This window comes from Mercenaria mercenaria, chromosome 12 (genome assembly GCF_021730395.1).
Source record: "Mercenaria mercenaria strain notata chromosome 12, MADL_Memer_1, whole genome shotgun sequence".
In the NCBI taxonomy this organism is placed as follows: Eukaryota; Metazoa; Mollusca; class Bivalvia; order Venerida; family Veneridae; genus Mercenaria; species Mercenaria mercenaria.
In genome coordinates this window covers 67,277,559-67,300,326 of record NC_069372.1, presented here as the reverse complement: position 1 = coordinate 67,300,326, position 22,768 = coordinate 67,277,559, and the positions used below count along the sequence as shown (strand labels likewise).

The window sequence follows — 22,768 nt, the reverse complement described above, 5'->3', positions numbered from 1 at the left end:
AAGAAAAGCTTGATACTGCTGCTTCTTAATTCAATTTGCCCGCCCGCTTAGCTCAGTAGGTAAGATCGTTGGTCTACGGATCGCGGGGTCGCGATTTCGATCCTCGGGCAGGGCGTATGTTCTCCGTGACTATTTGATGAACGACATTGTGTCTGAAATCATTAGTCCTCCACCTCTGATTCATGTGGGGAAGTTGGCAGTTACTTGCGGAGAACAGGTTTGTACTGGTACAGAATCCAGGAACACTGGTTAGGTTAACTGCCCACCGTTACATGACTGAAATACTGTTGAAAAACGGCGTTAAACCCAAAACAAACAAACAAATCTTAATTCAATTTAATGTGAACTAATTTAGTATTGTATGTGCATTTATATGACGTAATTACTCAGTATATTATACAATATACTGTATTTCTTTATATACCGTTAATATCATGAATGTGTATTTCATGTATGTATGTCTTGGCCATCTGAGATATTGTTTTGTAAATGGCCAAGGGCATGTTTATGTCGACATGCCGAATAAAACTCGATAATCAAAAAAGAAATATATATATAAAAATATACATCTTACGTAAAAATAGCACATAAATCAAAATTAACACAAAAGGGAAAAAAACAACAAAAATACAGCTGACAAAGCTTCGCAAACCACAATGCCTAACTATCTAGCAGATTTTTGTACAAACCCTTTTTACCGAAATTCAAATAAAAGAGTTTTAGAGTTTAGATGGTTAAGGTATTTGGAGAATATGTAGGTTCTTGTATTCAGTATAAAATTGTGGTTCCTATGGCGGTAAATATGATAAATTCCTCTCAGAAGGGACCTTTATTGCTTAGTAATAGTCTTTTTATTGTTTATATTGGTCTGTATATAAATTTGTGGAGCAGATTATTTCGGTAAAGCACGCAATATATCAGCAGCAAATGTATGTGATTAACAAGTTATTTGACTGCAAATTTACGTTTTGTAAGTAGCAATGTAGTAGTAGTAAGTCAAATGCGTTAGTTTAAATTCTTTTTTATTATGAATTTTATTTTTTTTTATAGGAAATGGCCATGTCCGTCTATATAGACGCCCGTACCGTGGACCTCAAATCCCACTGGAACCGAGTTTAGTAAACAGCAATAGTAGCCAGAGTGTATCTCTAGAACATCGTGAGGCAGGAAATGATGCAGACGACGAGTTGCCACCTCAATCCATCCCATGTGACACAAACAAACAGCAGACGAGAAAACGACATAAGCGAATTAATCGAGAGGATTCATTTAGCTTGTCAGATTCGGAACTAAACGAAAGACGCAAACGGCTGAGGAGACGAAACTTTACTTTTGATCACACTGTATCGAGAAACGACGATAACAGTATATTTGGTATCAATGGAGAGCAAAGAGATATTAAAGAAGTTATAAAGGAAATATTAGCACGCAATCGAAAGGCTTCGACAGATCAATTGCTGACTGACAAGTCCACTAACCAGTCCTTGAACTCCGGCGAGGAAGGTTGTTCACATACCGATGTGGTAGCTGAGGATTTTAAAGTGGAGAAAAGTGATGAAAAATCTAAGCGATATCCAACAGCGGCGTGGAAACAGAGGTTGGGAACACTGACAAGCGTTGACAGTAATTATTGCGGATTTGGCGTATCTAAGTCGACGAGAAGCGACTTTCTGTCGCAGATTAACTCTTTTCAGAATCTTTGCCCTACGGATGAAACTTCAGATGAAATATCTGAAGTAGTACCGACAACAAAGATAACCCACTGGCAAGATGAAAATGTCATTATACCATACAGTGATGAAAACATTGAGTCACATGACGAAAATGAATTGCCTGTCGACAGTGAACTAAGCGAACATTCTTGTGATGAGCCGGAAGTGCAAAAATCTCATGCACCCTATCATACAGCAGCATGTTTACCAGACGTTGAAAATGATAAAATCGAAAATAGTTCAAATGAATCGTTTGATGGAAACCAGGTTGCTGTTCATTCCACGCAAGATGGAACTATCAGGTCTTCAACTTATTTCGATATATTTTCAAGTTTTGATCATTCACATCTGCATGATGATGTTGAACCAAGTAATGTTGCAATGTTGGGTGACGTTATTTCTCTGGCAACGAATACTGGTGAGCAGACGATATTTCGTATGGCGGGGGCAGGGCTAAGATATGGTACAGTCGGCGGAAATAACTCATTTCAGGTAATTCGGGCAAAACAAAATTCGTTTGAAACTTTTGCGTAAAAGATTCTGATACAAAAACAGATAATGCAAACCTAGCTACCCTTTTAAGAAAAAGTCTTCTGGAGAATAAATTGATACAATTTTACTAACAAGAACATAAATGTTGTGACTATATGTCAGTATTTACTAAGCCGTCGTTTGGCCACTATAGTAACAAATTCGAAATTGTATGACGTATAATCTTTATTAATACAAGGTGGCCGTTAAACCATAGGAATTACACAAACTTTGTCTTCAAAATATTCAAAATTCAAATAATTAATTTCAGTCGGCATAGCTGGAGTGGTTAAAATTTCTCCCCTCTCTCAAGATGATCACCATTTTCAGTATGGTCGATAAAACGAACAAAAGCATTGATAAGTTGAGGCACTGATACATATGCTATGCTTTTTGAGTTGGCTAACGCTGAAAGCGTTTGACCAGTCCTTGCTGTCGCACGACTTCTCTGTAACTGGGCCGAAAAACACAGTACAGTAAAGTAGTTCCATTGGAATGTCTCAAACATCAAAGGATTCACCGCATTAATGACATTGCATTATGTCAACTTCATTTGATATTACCAGTAAACGATATTTTTTGTCGAATTTATTAATTTTATTTGTGCCATGCGCAAATAAATTCAAATATTTTCTTCCACGGCACCTTTCAGTGGGACTTCTATCAAGCATAATCATTGAGGAATCTTGATCACATGGTGGTATTTCTCAGTATTATGGCGTCATTTCGAGCACTGTAAAATCGGTGGCTTTAACTAAAAAAGAATTATATGGGTTTATATACAAATGTATATGTAATCATACAACAGAAAACCGTTGTTATTGTTATTCGTTGACACTTCCAACTTTGGTTGCTGGCGAATAATTTCAGTAACTATCTTTACGTAAAATAAAACTGCTGACGAAATTCCTCCGGAAATTATGCTATGCTTTGTTGTCAGGTTAAAACTTAACAGATTCAATTCAGTACTGTGTCCTTGCATTATGTTTTCCCGACAGTCTGACACAGATATATCTTTAAAATAAATAAGAAAACACTCCTCATTCAAATCACCGTTTTCTCATAATTTTATCCATTCCTAATCATCTTGATATAAACAAGACACAATTCCATCTCCGTTGTTTTTTCAATAACAAGTTTTATCAGTAATCAATCTTCCAGTTCCAGGAAGCATTAGTCATTTATTTTCGAGCCAGCCTTTTTTTTAAGAAATTCATATGTTTACCGTTTCCGATAAAATCACTGCCAATCAGTGGCTCTAGTTTATACCACATGATCGTTCAAGATGGTTTCTGTATTGGATACAGTGGACTTTCATATTGGGCGGTTCAAAAAAAATGAAAAATCGGACATCAGTATTCATATGGCGCCATTGTTGGATTATTCCACTGCGAGTGTTAAACTATTTTATTCTTTCTACTTTGCTCACTAAAAAAGAACAGAAAATAAGAGTTATTTAACATTGTTCATTAAAATACTATATCGACTTGTGTAATATGACTTTTCAGCTGAGTGCTCGTCCAAATATATCTCTTTATTATATACCTTTATAAATTCTGTAAAAAAAACGGCCTGTATTTCACAATTAGATAGGAACAGGCAGAAAAAATTCCGTATTGTATGCTGCCGGACTACTTTCATTAATATGCATGACCTGACACACTTCTATAAATAGCGCACATAAAAACTTCACTTAGTTCCATTTTAATATTGATAAACATTGAAGATTTCGTTCAATAACCAAACAACAAACAAAAGGTAGAGGTATATCATTAAAGAGTCATTATAACAGTAGCTAAATCTGGGATTTTGTATTCAGCTCTCATGGATTTTGCAAGGTCGGATCACACTCGGCGCTTGCGCGCCTCGTGAGATCCGATCTGGCAAAAATCCACTCGAACCGAATACAGCATCCCAGATCGAGCTACTGTTATAATAACCCTATTATTCTTCAACATTCTGAGCTAGCATTGCCCTGTACATGATTCTGCTACAGTAATTACAACAACTCCTATTACTACAGTAGTCAGTTGCCGACTCTCGGGTCCTTCAGACCTTTGATTAATCACCGGTCGTTCTTTACTTTTTTTTTCAGGTGTGGGTAGAAAATCCTACTCCAGGTTCCCTAACGGTGACTATCACTGGACCGCAATCTCACTCAGTCACAGAGACGTCAGTGATTTATACGGGAGATAATTTGTACGAAATTTCCTACGGAGTTGCGCATCCTGGAAAGTATAAAATATACGTAAGGTGGGGCGACAGGTCACTTTCAAAACATCCATATATATGTGAAGCTACATTGTAAGGTACATTGTATGCCTCTAAAGTTTTAAGCACTACAGTTACATATAGCCGGATAGGTCCTTATTAATTCAAAAGATATGGCAAAACATGAACACAGTTTTTTTCATAAAGACATTCACAATGAAAAGAGTATTTAGAGTGACATTGATTACAAATGTACTAGCTTTACTGTTGGAGGAGATCCAAAATGGTCATCCGTGCATTATTTGAAACTCTGCAATCGAGCTGTCGAAAGCCAGCTAGTCATCGAAGAGGAAAGTCAATGTTTTTCGTATCCTGCCTCATACATCAGTTTGGTGCAATGTTTTGTGTAAGGCTGTAGAATATTTATATGTTCACTGCTATTTTTCCTGCCCCGTGGTGTTTGTTATATTCACATAATACACGTGACTACCCGTTCATTACAATAACACACAACTGTTATTATGCCGAGAGTAATTTTAGTGGAATCATTGTTATTGCATGTTATATATAGTATATTTTCTATATCATCTGTTTGGTAATAAATAAAATCATTATATTTGTACACACGACTGTTCTTATGCCCCCAGAAAAAGAATTGTTGGAGTCGAAGTGGGGTGCATATAGTTGCCGCATTGTCCTTCCGTCAGTCTTCCCGTCTGTCCAAAAATCTTTGCTGAAACAACTCCTACAGCTTTCAAGGAATTTAGCTCAGATCTACAGAAATATATCACTATGAATTGAAGTCATGGATACTGTCTGGACATTACTTTCCTGATTTAGGAGTGCAATTTTAGTATCCAGCGACCCGTCTTCCAACCGCTTTTGAAATAAATGATTTTAACAGTTGCAGAGTTCTTTCTGAACAATCTGCCTAAACAATGAGATATATTTATTGGAAATCGAACAACCGTCATATTGTTACAACAAAGATGAAGTGTTAAGATCTTGCTGCTTTTAGCATTGAAATACAGAATTTTCCATGTGTAATACGAAGACTATTATGTACATAACTATTCATGCTGAAATAATTTTAAATGTTTTTACATCATAAAAAATTGTCTTGGGAAGAAACACAGAGTTCAAGTTACAGTGTTACCATGACAATATCTGCGTGATATTCTAATGGAAAATATCTGGGAAAAAAATCTGTTAAAGGTATTTTCTTTGCTGATGTTTCTTTGCTGAAACAGCAATTAGAAGCAAAGTGAACGATGCACTGTTAAGGTGTCAACGTATCCTGTTAATTAGTATTCACACTCATTTTATAGTTGCTTGCAACCGCCAGTGTCATCTTGTCAACCGTAAAAAAAGGCGCAGTCAAAGGTGCAGTGCTGTATTGGAGACTTGCATCCGCTTCGTGCATTCGACATTTTTTTAGCTCATTTGATTTTTTTTTAAATGATGAGTTATTGTCATCACTTGATCGGCGTCGGCGTTGGCGTTGGCGTTGCCTGGTTAAGTTTTATGTTTAGGTCAGCTTTTCTCCTAAACTATCAAAGCTATTGCTTTAAAACTTGCAACACTAAAGTCTTGTTCATCATCAATAGCTGACTCTGCACATCAAGAAACATAACTCCATCCTGCTTTTTGCAAGAATTATGGCCCCTTTTGAACTTGGAAAATATCAGATTTCTTGTTTAAGTTTTATGTTTAGGTCAACTTTTCTCCTAAACTATCAAACCTATTGCTTTAAAACTTGCAACACTTGTACACCATTAACAGCTGACTCTGTACAGCAAGAAACATAACTCCATCCTGATTTTGCAAGAATTATGACCCTTTTTGGACTTAGAAAATATCAGATTTCTTGGTTAAGTTATTGCTTTAAAACTTGGAGCAGTTATTCGCCATTAAAAGCTGACGCTGCACAGCAAGTACCGTAACTCTACATTGCTTTTTGTAAGAATTATGGCCCCTTTTGGAAAATCATGGGTAGAACAATATTTCTATTATACAGACAAAAAAATCAGATGAGCGTCTGCACCCGCAAGGCGGTGCTCTTGTTGTAGATGACATCACATTAAAGAAACATGCGAAGTCAATCCATTATATTGTATACCCATTGTATACCTGGTAAATTATTCCTGTAGAGATGATGCATGATGCTGTACCACCTCTAAAACGTTGTCGCAAATCTCCTGATTGCACCACATTTAACAATTTGTCACTAGCCTCTAAAACGTTGTCCTGAACCTTACTGTACCACCTACAAAACGTTTTCAGAAACGTTGCAGTACCACCACAAACCTCCTTACTGTACTACCTCTAAAGGTTAGAGAACACCAGTTGTTTTCCCATAGACTTCCGTTATAAGATTGTGGCGTGTACAGCCTTCCATATATCGAAACATGTATATCTAATCACATTTTTTCGAGAACTATCTTAGTTCCACCAACGAATCGGACGAAAAACATGAATAGTGATACTATATTTAAGTAATTTTCGTGCGAATGAGATGACCCCCTAGTTTACATCGTTGGCATTGCGGACACAACTTTTTTCAATACACATAACATGTAGAAAATGTTGTCAAATTTGAAGAAGAAAAAAACAGCTCTTAAGTTTGTTTACATGACTGACCAATCAGAACGGACAAACATTACCTTATCCCCAGGTATACACTTACCTTATTCCAGTAAGTTCCCTGTACGTTTTGAATCGGTGCTCTATGACATAAAACGTTGTCAGAAACCTCCTTATTGTACCATCTCTGAAACGTTGTCACAAGACTCCTCACTGTACCACCTCTGAAACGTTGTCACAAATCTCCTTACTGTTCCACCTCTGAAACGTTGTCACAAACCTTATTACTGTTCCACATCTGATTCGTTGTCACAAACCTCCTTATTGTGCCACCTCAGACCCGTTGTCACAAACCTCCTTACTGCGCCACCTCTGAAACGTTGTCACAAACCTCCTTACTGTGCCACCTCTGAAACGTAGTCACAAACCACCTAACTGCCACCTCTGAAACGTTGTCAGAAACCTCCTTACTGTAACACCTCTGAAACGTTGTAAAACATCCCTCCTACTGTACTACCTCTGTACCATCTCTGAAACGTTGTCACAAACGTCCTTACTCTACCAACTTTGAAACGTTGTCACAATCCTCCTTACTGTACCACCTCTGAAACATTGTCACAAACCTCTTTACTGTACCACCAATGAAACGTTGTCACAAACCTCCTTCCTGTGCCACCTCTGCAACGTTGTCACAAACCTCCTTACTATGCCACCTCTGCAACATTGTCACAAGCCGCCTTACTGTGCCATTTCTGAAACGTTGTCACAAACCTCCTTACTGTGCCACCTCTGAAACGTTGTCACACATCTCCCTACTGTGTCACTTCTGAAACGTTGTCACACATCTCCCTACTGTGCCACCTCTGAAACGTTGCCATAAAGCTTATTTCTGTGCCAACTCTGAAACGTTGTCACAAACCTCCTTATTGTGCCACCTCAGAAACGTTGTCACAAATCTCCTTACTGTGCCACCTCTGGAACATTGTCACAAACCTCCTTACTGTGCCACCTCTGAAACGTTGTCACAAACCGCCTTACTGTGCCACCACTGAAACGTTGTCAGAAACCTCCTTACTGTACCACCTCTGAAACGTTGTCAAAACCCTCTTACTACAGGTACTACCTCTGTACCATCTCTGAAACGTTGTCACAAACGTCCTTACTCTACCAACTCTTTAACGTTGTCACAAACCTCTTTACTGTACCACCTCTGAAACGTTGTCACAAACCTCGTAACTGTTCCATCTCCGGGCCGTCTTTGCACCAGCTCTGAAACCTTGTCATAAAAAAGGGTAAAGATTCTTGTTTAACGCGGGAAGCCGACGAAAGTCCCCACCTGGAATGGATGGAACAACTTATTTCCAGCCGCGCCATAACAGGTGTCATATCACAGGCGTTTGAAGCTCTATCAATAGATATATGCATTACCATACCCCACCCACCTATATACTCTTCAAGAGATCTAACCTGCATATATATTTTATTGATTGAGCTTCAGACACCTGTGGTCATATTTACTTCCCCAGCATCCAGTCTAGGCCGATACTGCTGGAAACAGTACCAATTTAAGTAAATACCCAGCACTGAACACTAGTCGGGATATCAGCCGCGACCGCTGGCGTTGTAGTCCAACCTGCTAACCATTGCGCCGCTGACTTACTATCATGAACTCCTTACTTTGCCAACTCTGAGACATTGTCGCAAATCTCCTTACTGTACCACCTCTGAAACGCTGTCATAAACCTCCTTACAGTACCACCTCTGAAACGTTGCCACAGATTTCATTACTGTACCATCTTTAAAACGATGCCACAAATCTCCTTACTGTACCACCTCTAAAACGTTATCACAAACCTCCTTACTCTGCCACATCTAAAACTTTGTCACAAGCCTCCTTACGGTGCTACCTAAGAAACGTTGTAACAAGCATCCTTACCTGACACGTTATCATGGCAACCTTACTGTACCACCTCTGTAACGTTGTCCCAGACCTCCTTGATGTTCCGTGTCTGAAACGTTGTTACAAACCTAACTATACCACTTCTGAAACTTTGTCACAAAACACCTTACTGTTCCACCTCTGAAACGTTGTCGCAAACCGTACTGTGCCATCTCCGAAACGTTGTGTTGTTAGAAACCTCCTTACTGTAACGTCTCTGAAACGTTCTCATAACCCCCCTTGCTGTTCTACCTCTGTATCATTTCTGAAACGTCGTCAAAAAACTCCTTACTGTACCAACTCTGAAACGTTGTCATAAACCTCCTTGCTATTCCACTACCTTACAATCACTGCACCATCTCTGAAAGGTTGTAACAAACTTACTGTGCTAGCTCCGTACTACGTCTGTTCGATCTCTAAAACGTTGTCATAAACCTCCTTCCTGTATCACCTCTGAAACGTTGTCACAAGCCTCCTTACTGTGACGGTCGGCATTAATTATCCCGCATTGAGAGTACGCACGCATTGAATGAACACTATGTTAAACCTAACCCTAACCTTTAGTCAGTATATTGTACACTCAATACGTGCGTACATCCAGTATGGGCGATGTAATGTTGGCGTTACTGTGACACCTGAAACCTTACTTTACCACCATCCACCCGTCGGTCCATATCCATCCATCCACCCATCCGTCCGTCCATCCATCTACCGCTACTGTTACACCACTCTTGAGTGTTTTGGACAGGAGTGCGTGCTATGATTAGTGAAGGGAACTGTTAAACCACTGCTGAGAAAGTTCAAAGTGGATAGTGAGAACATGAAATGATAAAGAAGAAATAAGAGAAAGTTGAAAACGTTAAAATACCCCTTGCCGACGTAATAGTTTGATTCTTAGACAGCCTGCTTGAAGGAGTTCAAACTACGCTTGACAGCAATGTAATGAAACTAGAGGTAGACCATTCCGGAGTAATATTGTAGGAGGAAATAAGGAGATTTTAAAATAATTCGTGCTAACATAAACCTGGTGAAGATAATAATGGTCCATAAGGCGCGTAATCCTTACAGAAGGTTAGAGATCAAGAGGGAAGTTGAGTAGCCACCAAATTATTATAAATTTAGCCAGGCATCATTTCTACGGTAATCGGGACGTTCAACTTAAACTCAGTTGCATTTGGCAAAGGACTACTCCTATTTTCCATTGTATTCCACGGTGCTTCACCATCTCAAGGTTATTTATGTTCTTTTTATGGTCAGGCAACCAGACGGTTGATGCGCACTCAGGTTTGGGATGAACATCATAAAGAGTTCTGCTGAAAGCCCATGTGGCGGGAGGGGCTTGAGCTAGGGGTGTTACACATTCTATCATCTCTAATGAACAGATTCAGTGAAACCGAGTCTGCTGTGATTTTGTTTGAGCGCGTTCTATGCTTTAAAAGGATCTTCTTACGGATGGTTTTATCTATATAAAATTTCAAAATTTAATCTTTAGCTTGCAAAATTTCTAAAATGGACTAATCCATCATTCAATCTGGCAGTACCACTTATTATTCAAAGGGGTGTTCACTGAAAATATACTAACTGAACAGCGACTGTGCAGACCATGCTCAAGCCTGATCTTGGTCGGCACTGGTCGAAAAAAGCAAAATCACTTGCCGCCAGCAGGCTAAAGGTTAATCAAGATACCAACGAGAATTTGAGATAAACATAATAATTGTCTTTTAAAATTTGAGTTTCGGCGATATGTATTCGGCAGCCTTTCGCAGACATGTTTGTGACGTCTGCATTGGCACTTAAGGTGTGCATTTTTTCCGTATTGCTAGGCTTGTATTTACTGTACGAGTAATTGGGAATACGTACCCCAGATTGACTAGTTCAACCTTGTTTTTGGCAACTTAACCCTCAACCTGGTCATTTTTATTGTGGCCAAAATGTCACTTTGACGCAGTTTTTGAAAAGAAGACTAAATCCTTTTAACAGTTTTCCCATAATCGTGTGTAATCTCGGATATGTTCGGTCATTGTTACAATCTGTGCGTTTTATTTGTGCAGATCTAAACTCAATTAATAACGATTTATTGGAATTAGAATTATTTGTATATAAACAAGGCTTTGCTATTTGTGAAACGTTTAACACGGTTTCTCAAGAGAAAGGCCTGTACTGATACGTACTTCGAGAATCGATCAGTTAACTTTAGACAATATTTAAACAAACATTTGATAACTGAAGTAAGGTGGATAATAAGAATCGATGTTTGAAGTGCAATAAAACTGTCAAATATAGCATGGTACATACTTATTACTACAGGATATGCATGAGATATACATGCTGATGGATTTTTACATAAACTTATACATGTACAAAGTTATATTTCATAAAGACGGGTAAGTGTTGCAAATTCTTTTAAAGTTTTCAATGAAAAGAAGCTTATTAAAAAAAAAACGAATATGATAATTTTCTAGTGTATATCTAACACAGACTTTCACTTAAACCTTTCTTTGTTTTATCTCCTTCAATTTAGGGAAAGAATTTTGTATAATTTGTAAGATTTTTACTGCGAGACTGTTGCAGTAGGGGTCTCCGTGCCTGAGTGGTTAAGACTGCCGACCCTTCACTAATGTGGGATCGATTTGAGTGTAGAATTGTTCATGTGATCTAGTGATGGTTTACCGATTTGCATTTTTCAAACATACATATAATAACCTCTCTAAATTGTCCCGAATTACAAAAAAAAAAAAGGCTGACGCAGTGCTCCACTTATTATTTATTACACAGAGTTGATATTTAAGACTCGCAATATTTTTGTTAAATGCTGCACAAAATAATAATGCTGTGAACAGATTTTTTTTACTTTAGGCTTTAAAAGACGTAGGTGCTGAAATAAAAGTATTTGTCTAGAAGAGAAGTGCGTTATTTGCAAGGCTTCCTATCTCCAGTGGTGTTAAACTTTCAATCATGACCTCAACTGTTTAATAGAAGTGAAGGGCATCAGCCTGAAGTTTTAAACACAAAGGTTGGCACCTGACAGAACCGTTTAAAAAATGTAGGTCTTCATTTACAAAGTAAAAATGAGTTTATAAATTGACGGCTATTAAAAAGGAACTCAACAATGTTTGCATTTAGAAAAGGTTTTTAAAATTCAATGCCTCAAACAACTGGTTCCCCCTGGAGTCAATCTTTCCTATAAGCGTTACTGTTTCGTTTAAACAGTCCAATTAATAACAATTACGTGAAAGTGGCTTTTACATTTGAAAGGCAGAAAATTACTTTTGCACTTGAAAAACGTTTATAATGTGTTTCTTTTGTCGTGGTAAGTGAAATAAGTCCTCACGGATAAAATATTTTATAATTTCTTTAATTGTTATACCATTCATTTGTTCGAACATACAAGAACGCCGGTTATCTGGTGTAATGTTAATATGGAAATCAGTCAGGTTTATGAACAATATGCGAAAGCTAAACTTTAGATCATTTGGAACAATGCAAAATGATAAAAGTCATAAAGTTATTGATTTGAACCGAGCCTTTCTTAATTAAAATAAGAAAACAAACGATATCTGTTTACAAGTTTCAATGAAAGGGGTAGTGTTCCAGAAAGATAAACTTTTCTCAAGTGACAAAAATTGTGACGGTTATTGTACCCTTGCTCATGGAGATTTTGTTGTTAGCTACATTTAAGCTAACACAGTATGCGTCACAGTGTTAATTATATTAATGAAAAAGGGAAATTTCATTTGAAATTCTGACATATCTTGAACAATATAGTCTCCACTACCGTTTCAGGAAGGGAAAAGAAGAGATGAGTAAAACACAAATTAGATATTCATTGGAACTGATATTCACTGGATCTGATGTTCATTGGAACTTATAGTAGAATCCGGATTATACCAATTTGAAAAAAGTTGATTTAGTTCGCACGTGCCCACATGCCGGAGATAGTGATGACACATTCAGAATCCTCCGTCACGTGCTCGACGGATGTGACCAATCATATTAAAGAATTAACGGAATATATGAACAGTGCAGATATTATGCCAGACGGGTTCAGTGATAGTGATGAAAGTTTAGAAAACGAGGGCTCAGTCTACCAACCAATCTCTAAACACACGCAAGACGTTATAGAGACGGAAAAACGATTGCTACACACACTAGGATTAAAAAACGAATTGTTTGAACGCCGCGTTCCTCTAAAAGTTTACAAAAATAAGAAAGCTGAGGAGAAACATGACAAACAATTACACGTGCGTCCGAAATCTACTGGTACGACGTGTAGCATAAAAAATAAGTCTGAGAATCAAAATAGTGATGAAAAGACAAAACATGAATCAGCGCATAATGACAAGACACACAAACATGATAACGAACATCCTGATAAAACACATCATCATCATAATCATCATCACCACCAACATCACCATCATGGGAAGTCACATCATCATCAAACGCAACATCAAAGTACTTCCCATCACCATGAAAGCTCTCATGAAAAGCATCAAAACAACCATCATCACCACCGTAATCATCACCATTATCATCACCACGAGGGGTCACATGGAAAAGAGCACTATGGGAAGTCTGGTCAAGGAAAACACCATAACGAAAAAGGCGATCAGGAGATAAGTGATAATTTTGACAAAGAATCGACCCCTTTTGACGCAAGTTTCTTCGAAATTATTTCACCAGGACAGTCAGAAGAGTTTTTGCACATGCCATTAATGTCTCCTCCACCGAAAGTAATCTCAGAATCTCCAACGGGGAGCAGCAGCAGCTATTCCAGACCAATATCCTATAAATTCCTTCTTGCCGGAGAAACCATAAAATGCAATTTCGACGAGAATAAGAACAACGACGCAAAAGCAACTTTACTGTCAGAACAATTGAAAGATACTCAGCCTGTCTGTCTTTGTTCGTCATATAACGCATATGATGACGCTTTTACGGGCTGGGAGGTCCCGCAGAAAGGGAATAAGACAAAAAATTGCCGCCGGAAAAGAAATATGAAACCAGGATCCTCAGACATCACGTTCAGTAGACTTACACACACTATGGGCAAAGACCCGGTGATTTTTCAGCATTACAACGACTATTCTAAGTACATAGAACGATACCGTTTCTATCATACGGTAGGGAACGTCGGACGGCCGTTATCCTACTCAAATTATGCGGAAAAGGGGGTGGATTCTGACCCCTACTACAGTAAAATGAAGTCAAATTTAACAAGGTATGTATATATGTGTAAAATTTCTATAGACATGTTGTTCCGTTGTAGTAGTAAGTAAAATCGGACATAGGAATTAAAAGATCATTTTCCATAGGTTGCAAAACATTTTGATTTTAAGTACAGTATATTAAGCTGAAAGTCTTAATCAAAAATAGTTTTCGACAAAATATATTTACGTGTTTAAAAATATACATATGTACAAAAATGCTAATCTTCTTAAACGGAGATTCATTGCACAGCTGTTGCTTTCGCAAAACATTGAAAAGTTCTGGCGGTCAAGTTTCTCACAGCTGGGCAAAGCCAAACTTAAGAGTGCAGCTGGTCCGTATTTGGCGGGTACTCGAGCCTAATGAACTCGTTGATCACCAGTATGTCCCTAAAAGGTCAAAGCAAAGCAGATTAATGACATGTATAGGTCTACACTGAAATATACATAATCTGTATATGAATTTACAATATCGCAGAAAGTGATTAGATAGTAAGACAGCACCTTATGCTGGTCTTAGTTTCAGACTTAAAGCGTTGACGACTTTGACTATGGCAATGGATACATGATAAAGGTTCGGGTCTGGCGTATCAATAGTTTTAGAACTCTATTAATCGTACAAGTAGCATTATATTTAAATAAGATTACACTAAAGAAGAAACAAAAATAAATATAGCCTAGCCGAAACCTTGGAAATACTGGAATTTTTATCAGATCATTCCGCCACAGAAGAGAAAAGACTGTTAAAACATTTACATAATACAAACTAGATTTCTGTCAGGAGCAATGAACTATTAAATATTGATGCGGTTTTATAATTCCTATGTAAATGAAAGATAAACTCTGACAGTTTCTTATTTGATTGTCAAAGAATATCAAAGCAGATTATGTCAGTTTTGAACTTTATCTCGGATTTGATTAAATAAGTTATTAATATGGTAAAGGAGCAATTCACGCAATGAAATATTGAAATTAAACATGCCAATATACAGTTGACGCACCAGAAAAATGCGGTATCGTAATTACCGACTTAAAGGTTTAGGAGTATATCATCAAAATACAGATATAGTTGATAAACGAGCGCAGTCTATCTGACCACTGGCATCAGCTCTCCCGCATTGAGTGTACGCACGCATTGAATGTACACTACTATGTTAAACCTAACACTAACCTATAGACAGTCAATGTACACTCAATAAGTGTGTACATCCAATAGGGGCGATTTGATGTTGGCGTTTGACTATTACAGGTTTTCAGGTACTGGCCCATACGATGGATACTTAGGATAGCCTCAAAACGTTGTCCCCCTTCAAAAATGAATACCATTTGTAAAGAAATAATGATAAACAATTGTTGAAAACTACGTTCCGCTTAGTTATCTTAAATTTCAGCACTACGATTTTATTGTAAATGCATCAAAACGAAGACATATAACAGTTCTTAAAAAATTGTGAGTTTTTTTTAATGGCATTGAACTGTCTGAAAGTGTGGCCCTTTTATACGGTCCCTTTCCGGCATTACGGTTTTGTAGAGTACTATACATGTCAATTTTCATGTGAAACAACCCTTCCTTTGTATAATTTGGTGTAGATCGATTTTTTTTTCTTCTCAAAATATAAGGCTAAGCGTTAAGCGCGAGAACACCGTGATTCATATGAATACATACATGTAGTAGTCTGGTGTCGCCCTTATTTGTTGGTTGTTGGGTTTTTTTACACTCAGAAAAAGCCACAACCTGATTTTTTTTTCATGATCCAGCGTAGATATAAAATATGTTATATGATATTCATAAAAAAATAAAACCCTTTCATTTCATGCCCGAGTTGCAATGACTCCAGGTATAATACTTATAGTTCTTTAGCAATTCACGTGTGCATAAAAGCTGATACGGGTATCTTAAGTTTGATCCCCTAGCGAGGCAGTTTTGCTCAGTGGAAGTAAAATAGTTATCAAAATAAAAACAGAACGCATTTATGGTTCGTTTTATAAAAGTAAAAACAGCAGTATTACAATGGGTTCCTTCTACTCTAGAATAGTTTGCCAATTACCCAGCTATTTGTTCAGTTCTAGCCGTTCTGTTTGTGTTCTGTATATCTCATGGATTTAATGAAGTGACAGAAGTGTAACAATTATTGGGTCCACCAGTGAATACTTTAGTGATTCAGCAGATTGTTCAGTCAGTATTCAATATCACCTGAACTGCTGGCATGCCGAGAGTAATCGATTACAGGCGATACAGTTACTATTAAAATCCGTTTTAAATCGTGATAAACACGTTGGCTGCCTGTGGAAAATACATTGAGGGCGTTTAATTAAAACATATTCTCCTATTAAAGCAGACAAGGTAGATCCAGAAGGGTTACGGTTTGGCGTGTAAAAATGCAATGTATTATCAGACTGCCCTTTGTCTTTTTACTGTTGAAGAAAAAATTTATATCGAGAAAATATAGAAATAGTAATCAACTCGGACTGCAATATCTTCCCTGACATCCTTCAGGGCAAACTGACCAAAACATCTACATTAAAAGTTCTGTTTAAAATATGCTTCATTAAATATTATTTCCTTTACTATTTTATTGTTGCAGTGCCATAGCAGGTCCCTTCTACGGGCTAGCTGCTCAACTTTTGGAAGAAAAGACTGGGTACGTGTTTTTCCATTGCAAGCTTTCCCACAAATATTTTCCATTTATTTACCGTACTAACAACCTTTGGATTTATATCGCGATTTATCAAGCTGAATCGAGAGATAATTCATAATGAAACAAGAGCTCGCCGAACACGAAATGCCCCTTTTGATGAATTCAGTAATTGCACAAGTAACAGAAATTATTTGCTCACTGTAAACAGAAGTTCTACTAATATGGTTTAATGTGACATTGACCTTTGACCTATTGACATCAGAATCAACAGGAGTGATCTGCTGGTCATGATCAACCTCCCTATTAAGTTTCGTGATCATAGGCCCAAGTGTTCTCAAGATATCGTCCGGAAATGGTTTATCTGTTCCGGGTCAATGTGACCTTAACCTTTAGCATACTGACCTCAAAATATACAGAGGTCACCTACAGGTCATGACCAACCTCCCTATCATGATTCAGGATCCTAGACCCAAATGTTCTCAAATTATTGTCTGGAAATGGTTTAAATATTCAGCATCACTGTAACCTTGACCTTTGACCTACTGATCTCAAAATCAAAAGGGGTCATCTGCTGGTCATGATAAACCTCTCTATCATCTTTCATGACCCTTGGCCCAAGCGTTCTCAAGTTACCGTCCAGAAACCGTTTTACGGTTCCCGGCCAATGTGACCTTGAACTTTGACCTAATGACCTCAAAATCAATAGGGTCATCACCCTATCAATTTTCCTGATCCTAAGCCCAAGCGTACTTGAGTTATCGCCCTGAAACCATTTTACCATTCCTGGTTAATGTGACATTGACCTTTGACCTACTGATCATAAAATCAATAGGGGTCATCTGCTAGTGATGACCAACCTCCCTATCAACTTTCCAATCCTTGGCCCATGCATTCTTGAGTTATCACCCGGAAACCGTTTAACTGTTCGGACTTGACCTTTGACATACAGATCTCAAAATCTATAGGGGTAATCTGCTGGTGATGACCAATCTTCCTATCAACTTTCATGATCCTATAGGCCCAAGCAATCTTGAGTTATCATCCGGAAACAGTTTAATTGTTCAGGGCCACTGTGACCCTGACCTTTATTGTACTGTTTTATATGATATGCTCTATTCATTAATAATTATGTGATGTTATACTTTAATGATTGCACTCGCCATCGCTACGATAAGTAATATAGACGTACATCATTGTTGTTGTTTAATAAATATATATCTATGATATATTATTTATTATCATTACAGTCCTTTTGCCAGTAGAGTCCAGAAGGTAGAACCCTCTGCCCATACAAACAAATATGTTGCCACGTATATACAAATGTCGGCACAAATAGCAGCATATATAGCTCTACCGAAGCAACCCGTGACATTTGACATACAGATCTCAAAATCAATAGCTGTCATCTGCGGGTGATGACCAACCTTCCAATTAACTTTCATGATCCTAGGCCCAAGCATTCTTGAGTTATCATCCGGAAATGGTTTTGTCTGCATACCGACCGACAGACCGACCGACATCAGCAGAATAATATACACCTCCTTCGAAGGGTGGGGGGGGGGGGGCATAATAAATCAAGAATATGTTATTGTTTCCTTGTGTAACACGTCTGTTTTATACTGGCTCAAACGTAAATAATACAGCAACTGAGTCTTTATGGATAAATAAACTATTTGCATTTTATGGTCGAGCGTGGCTTTCCGGAATGATGCCGCTATAGCCACATCATTTTTCATATTAATGAAAGACTTACACAATGTCCATTGATGCTAAAATGACGTTCTATATCTAAATAGATTTCTTTCGCCTTGGAACTGTAAATTTCCAATTAAAATGCTACATTTTCAGCGTAACTATTTAAACAAATATGACTTTTTCATGCCGTTTTCAGTTCTGCATCGAGTAGAGGAAGTGCACATGACAGGCCAAGATCTGATGATGACAGTATAGAAGATAGTAGTGTTGATGCCAGGCCATACTCCATGCGTGACAGGGGCAAAGCTTTAAACCTCGCACCAGTGCGTGAATGTACTGTTCCGAATCTCAGACCTACGGATAAAATTGACATTATGCAGTTAAATAAATACTTAAATCTCACCACGCCTCCGGTGCCTAGTAACTGTATACAGCTTAATTTCGATGAAGTGAAAGCAAAACGTTACGGCATAGCCAATGAGAGCAACATGTTTCCTGCATCAAGCCCTCGCCGTGGTGGGCGGACCTTGCGGTTAGGTAGTGCAGAATTTGTAAAACCAGGAACGCCAGATGCTAATCAGAAATGGACTGTAGATAAGCGTGGTTTGCATCGGTCCGCTGTTACTTCAGGTGGCTCCATGCCCGGAAATCTTTTCGTAGGTAGTACCGTGTGGTCACCAGTACCATCGAATACGACACGTGCTAAAAGTGGCGGGAGAATGTCACCATATGTGCAGTTTCAAAAAGAACATTTACAAAACCCCTCTACACCGCCGCAGCAAGTATCAGGCCAAAATTTCAAGTCATGTGAGCGTGTGACAGACTTGTCGGGTAAAGATGGCAAAGAGCGCGGAAAATTTAGTTACACACACGCGGCGAACTCTGAACGGCCGCCACCACCAGTACGCACAGCTACTGCAGTAGATTTCCAAGAAACTTATATACCACGTGACAGATCTCGTACAATCACGTTAGATGTAAATCACCTTGGAATAAGAGGTCAGCCATATAAACAAAGAGAACAAATAGTGCTTTATAAAAACAGACGAGCTCAGATTGCAAGATCATAAAACAGAGTAGAAGTGTTTTAAATATTGTTGTAATATGATTGACTAGATATGCAAAAAACATAATTTTATATATTTTTTTAAATAAATAAAAAAAATTGTGTGCATGTATTTCTTGAGCAGTCTCGTTACTCGTCTGGCTTGATGTAACTCCAACTAAATTGTTTCGTCGTTTATGGCATTTTACTGTTGCCAACGACTGTCCGGTCACAGTTCAGGAAATCATATTCTTCCTTTTCAGTTGTAATGGTGAAGGGAGAGCCCAAATGCCCCTCCAAGCATTGTTTCAGGTGTGTGTTAAGGGCATGCGATTTGAAGTCGTGATCCAAGAGGTGCTTGGACATTCCGGACCCGGACCATACTCGGGACAACACGGACCACTTTTCAGAACGACCTTTACCATGTCTCTTAAAGTTCTGTAACACTATTTTTTACCAAATCATGTTTCTTGGTGTTTCAGAATAACTAGTACAACCGAAGATGAATAATGCTCACTTTTAGTAAACCTTAATTCTAGGTTGATGCAAAGTACTATAAAAATACTTATTTTTATAGCTCTTTGGTTGATGCTATCATGTCAGGGACGACCCGGACAATACGAAGAACTACCCGGACCAAGATAGCACAACATGTACTATGTTTCAATATCTTCTTTATATTGGAGTTGTAAAATGATTATATTCTCTGGTTATTTCCAAGATAAATGAAATGAGATAATTAGGATTTGTAGTTTAATGAGGAGACGAATGATGTGCTTTTCTGTTTTCTTTAAAATTAACCGAAGGCATAATGTACGGAAACACTGGAGGGACATTTATTTATAGATTATAACTTATTATTTATTAGTTATAATTTATTACTTATACATATGTAACTGAATGTATGGACCCATAGCATTCTGGTAGAAAATTGCCTGAGGTAGACGAAAAGAAGACGAATAAAGAAGGGCCACAAGCTGTTACAGCAGGTTTGTATTTGTACGACTGTTTTCCCTAATCTTACAGTTATGATTTTTATCTTACTACTTATTTGAGATTACTTATTATTTATGACTTATACGACTCGTGATTTAATTATTGCGCATCCGAATTCCTGCCCATATTTTATTAACTGATAAAATATGGGAACATATTTATTATTTCTTAATTAATAACTTATCATTTATTACTCTAACCCCAACCTTATGGACTATAGCACACTATCATGCATTCTGTATGGTGGGAGATATTTGAGTACAGATAGTATATATGTGAAGACCCTCTGTATCCAGCTTTAATGACTGCAAAAGACCCTATGTATCCAGCTTCAATGACTGCAAAAGACCCTATGCATTCGGCTTTAATGACTGCAAAAGACCCTATGTATCCAGCTTAAATGACTGTAAAAGACCCTACGGGTCCGGCTTTAATGACTGCAAAAGACTCTATGTATCCAGCTTAAATGACTGCAAAAGACCCTATGTATCCGGCTTAAATGACTGCAAAAGACCCTATGCATCCGGCTTTAATGGCTGCAAAAGACCCTATGCATCCTGCTTTAATGACTGCAAAAGACCCTATGTATCCAGCTTAAATGACTGCAAAAGACCCTATGTATCCAGCTAAAATGACTGCAAAAGACCCTATGTATCCAGCTTAAATGACTGCAAAAGACCCTATGTATCCAGCTTAAATGACTGCAAAAGACCCTATGTATCCAGCTTAAATGACTGCAAAAGACTCTATGTATCCAGCTTAAATGACTGCAAAAGACTCTATGCATCCAGCTTAAATGACTGCAAAAGACCGAATGTATCCAGCTTAAATGACTGCAAAAGACTCTATGCATCCGGCTTAATGGCTGCAAAGACGACCATGCATCCGGCTTTAATGACTGCAAAGACCTATGCTTCCAGCTTTTAATGACTGCAAAAGACTCTATTGTATTCCAGCTAAATGAACTGAAAAAGGATTATGCATTTAATTATGGCATCGAATGATCTGCTCTGTTTTTTTAATAAGAAATATGGGAAACATGACATTTATTTTTAATTATAATTAACTTTATTCATTTATTACTCTAACCCACTTGGAACTAATGATGCATGCATTCTGTAGGAGAATTGTGAGTAGCGAGAAGTAATAAGAAGGGCCAAGCGACACGTCTGTTTTGTACATCCGCTATCTTAAGTTGATGATTACACTACTGATATTGAGTCTTAAATGACTTGAAAGACTCGTGATTTAATTATTGCGCATCCGAATTCCTGCCCATATTTTATTTACTGATAAAATATGGGAACATATTTATTATTTCTTAATTAATAACTTATCATTTATTACTCTAACCCCAACCTTATGGACTATAGCACACTAGCATGCATTCTGTATGGTGGGAGATATTTGAGTACAGATAGTATATATGTGAAGACCCTCTGTATCCAGCTTTAATGACTGCAAAAGACCCTATGTATCCAGCTTTAATGACTGCAAAAGACTCTATGCATCGCTTTAATGACTGCAAAAGAGCCGCTATGGAAGCATCCAGCTTTAATGCTGCAAAAGACCCTATGATCCAGCTTAAATGACTGCAAAAGACCTATGTATCAGCTTAATGACTGCAAAAGACACACCTTATGCCAAGCTTGCACGCTTTATGACTGCAAAAGACCCTATGTATCCAGCTTAATGACTGCAAAAGACCCTATGATCCAGCTTAATGACTGCAAAAGACCTATGATCCAGCTTTAATGACTGCAAAAGACCCTATGTATCCAGCTTAAATGACTGAAAGACTATGATCAGCTATGATGCAAACTCTAGATCCAGCTTAATGACTGCAAAAGACCTATGTATCCAGCTTAATGACTGCAAAGACAGTGATCCAGCTAATGACTGCAAAGATCTAGCATCGCTTTAATGACTGCAAAAGACCCTATGCATCCGCTTTAATGACTGCAAAAGACCCTATGCATCCAGCTTTAATGACTGCAAAAGACCGAATGCATCCAGCTTAAATGACTGCAAAAGACTCTATGAATCCAGATTCTAATGACTGCAAAAAGAACATATTATTCCAGCTTTAATTGACTGCAATAGACAGCCTATGCATCCGCTTTAATGAACTAGCAAAAGACCCTATGATCCAGCTTTAATGACTGCAAAAGACCTATGTATCCAGCTTAAATGACTGCAAAAGACCACAT

General features: G+C 37.9%; 2 protein-coding genes across 3 annotated transcripts in view; both read left to right on the top strand.

Annotated features, from left to right (window-relative positions):
• Window positions 1-5,070, top strand: part of LOC123534440 (uncharacterized) — a 35,245-nt gene extending 30,175 nt beyond the window's left edge. The window contains exons 12-13 of the mRNA XM_045316690.2: window positions 1,051-2,204; window positions 4,339-5,070. Of these exons, the coding sequence (XP_045172625.2) occupies window positions 1,051-2,204; window positions 4,339-4,551 (1,367 nt within the window). The 3' untranslated portion in view covers window positions 4,552-5,070. The remainder of the gene's footprint in view (window positions 1-1,050; window positions 2,205-4,338) is intronic.
• A 6,000-nt stretch (window positions 5,071-11,070) lies between these two features.
• On the top strand, window positions 11,071-19,685 carry LOC123534937 (uncharacterized). Of its 2 annotated transcripts, none has more exons than XM_053520272.1 (4): window positions 11,071-11,360; window positions 12,760-14,197; window positions 16,769-16,825; window positions 18,714-19,685. In XM_053520272.1, the coding sequence occupies exons 2-4, from the start codon at window positions 12,903-12,905 to the stop codon at window positions 19,585-19,587; spliced, it is 2,226 nt and encodes a 741-aa protein (XP_053376247.1). In that variant the 5' UTR covers window positions 11,071-11,360; window positions 12,760-12,902; the 3' UTR covers window positions 19,588-19,685. The 2 variants fall into 2 exon arrangements, with proteins under 2 accessions (XP_053376247.1, XP_053376246.1); XM_053520271.1 differs by having other exon boundaries at window positions 11,071-11,364; window positions 12,764-14,197.
• Window positions 19,686-22,768: the final 3,083 nt, after the last annotated feature.

What these genes read in the sequence shown, in the direction of transcription:
- LOC123534937 (XM_053520272.1), top strand. Translation starts at nt 12,903, where the DNA reads ATGCCGGAGATAGTGATGACACATTCAGAATCCTCCGTCACGTGCTCG. An exon ending in ATGAAGTCAAATTTAACAAG is followed by an intron (nt 14,198 to 16,768) that starts GTATGTATATAT and finishes TTATTGTTGCAG; the next exon opens with TGCCATAGCAGGTCCCTTCT. An exon ending in CTTTTGGAAGAAAAGACTGG is followed by an intron (nt 16,826 to 18,713) that starts GTACGTGTTTTT and finishes TGCCGTTTTCAG; the next exon opens with TTCTGCATCGAGTAGAGGAA.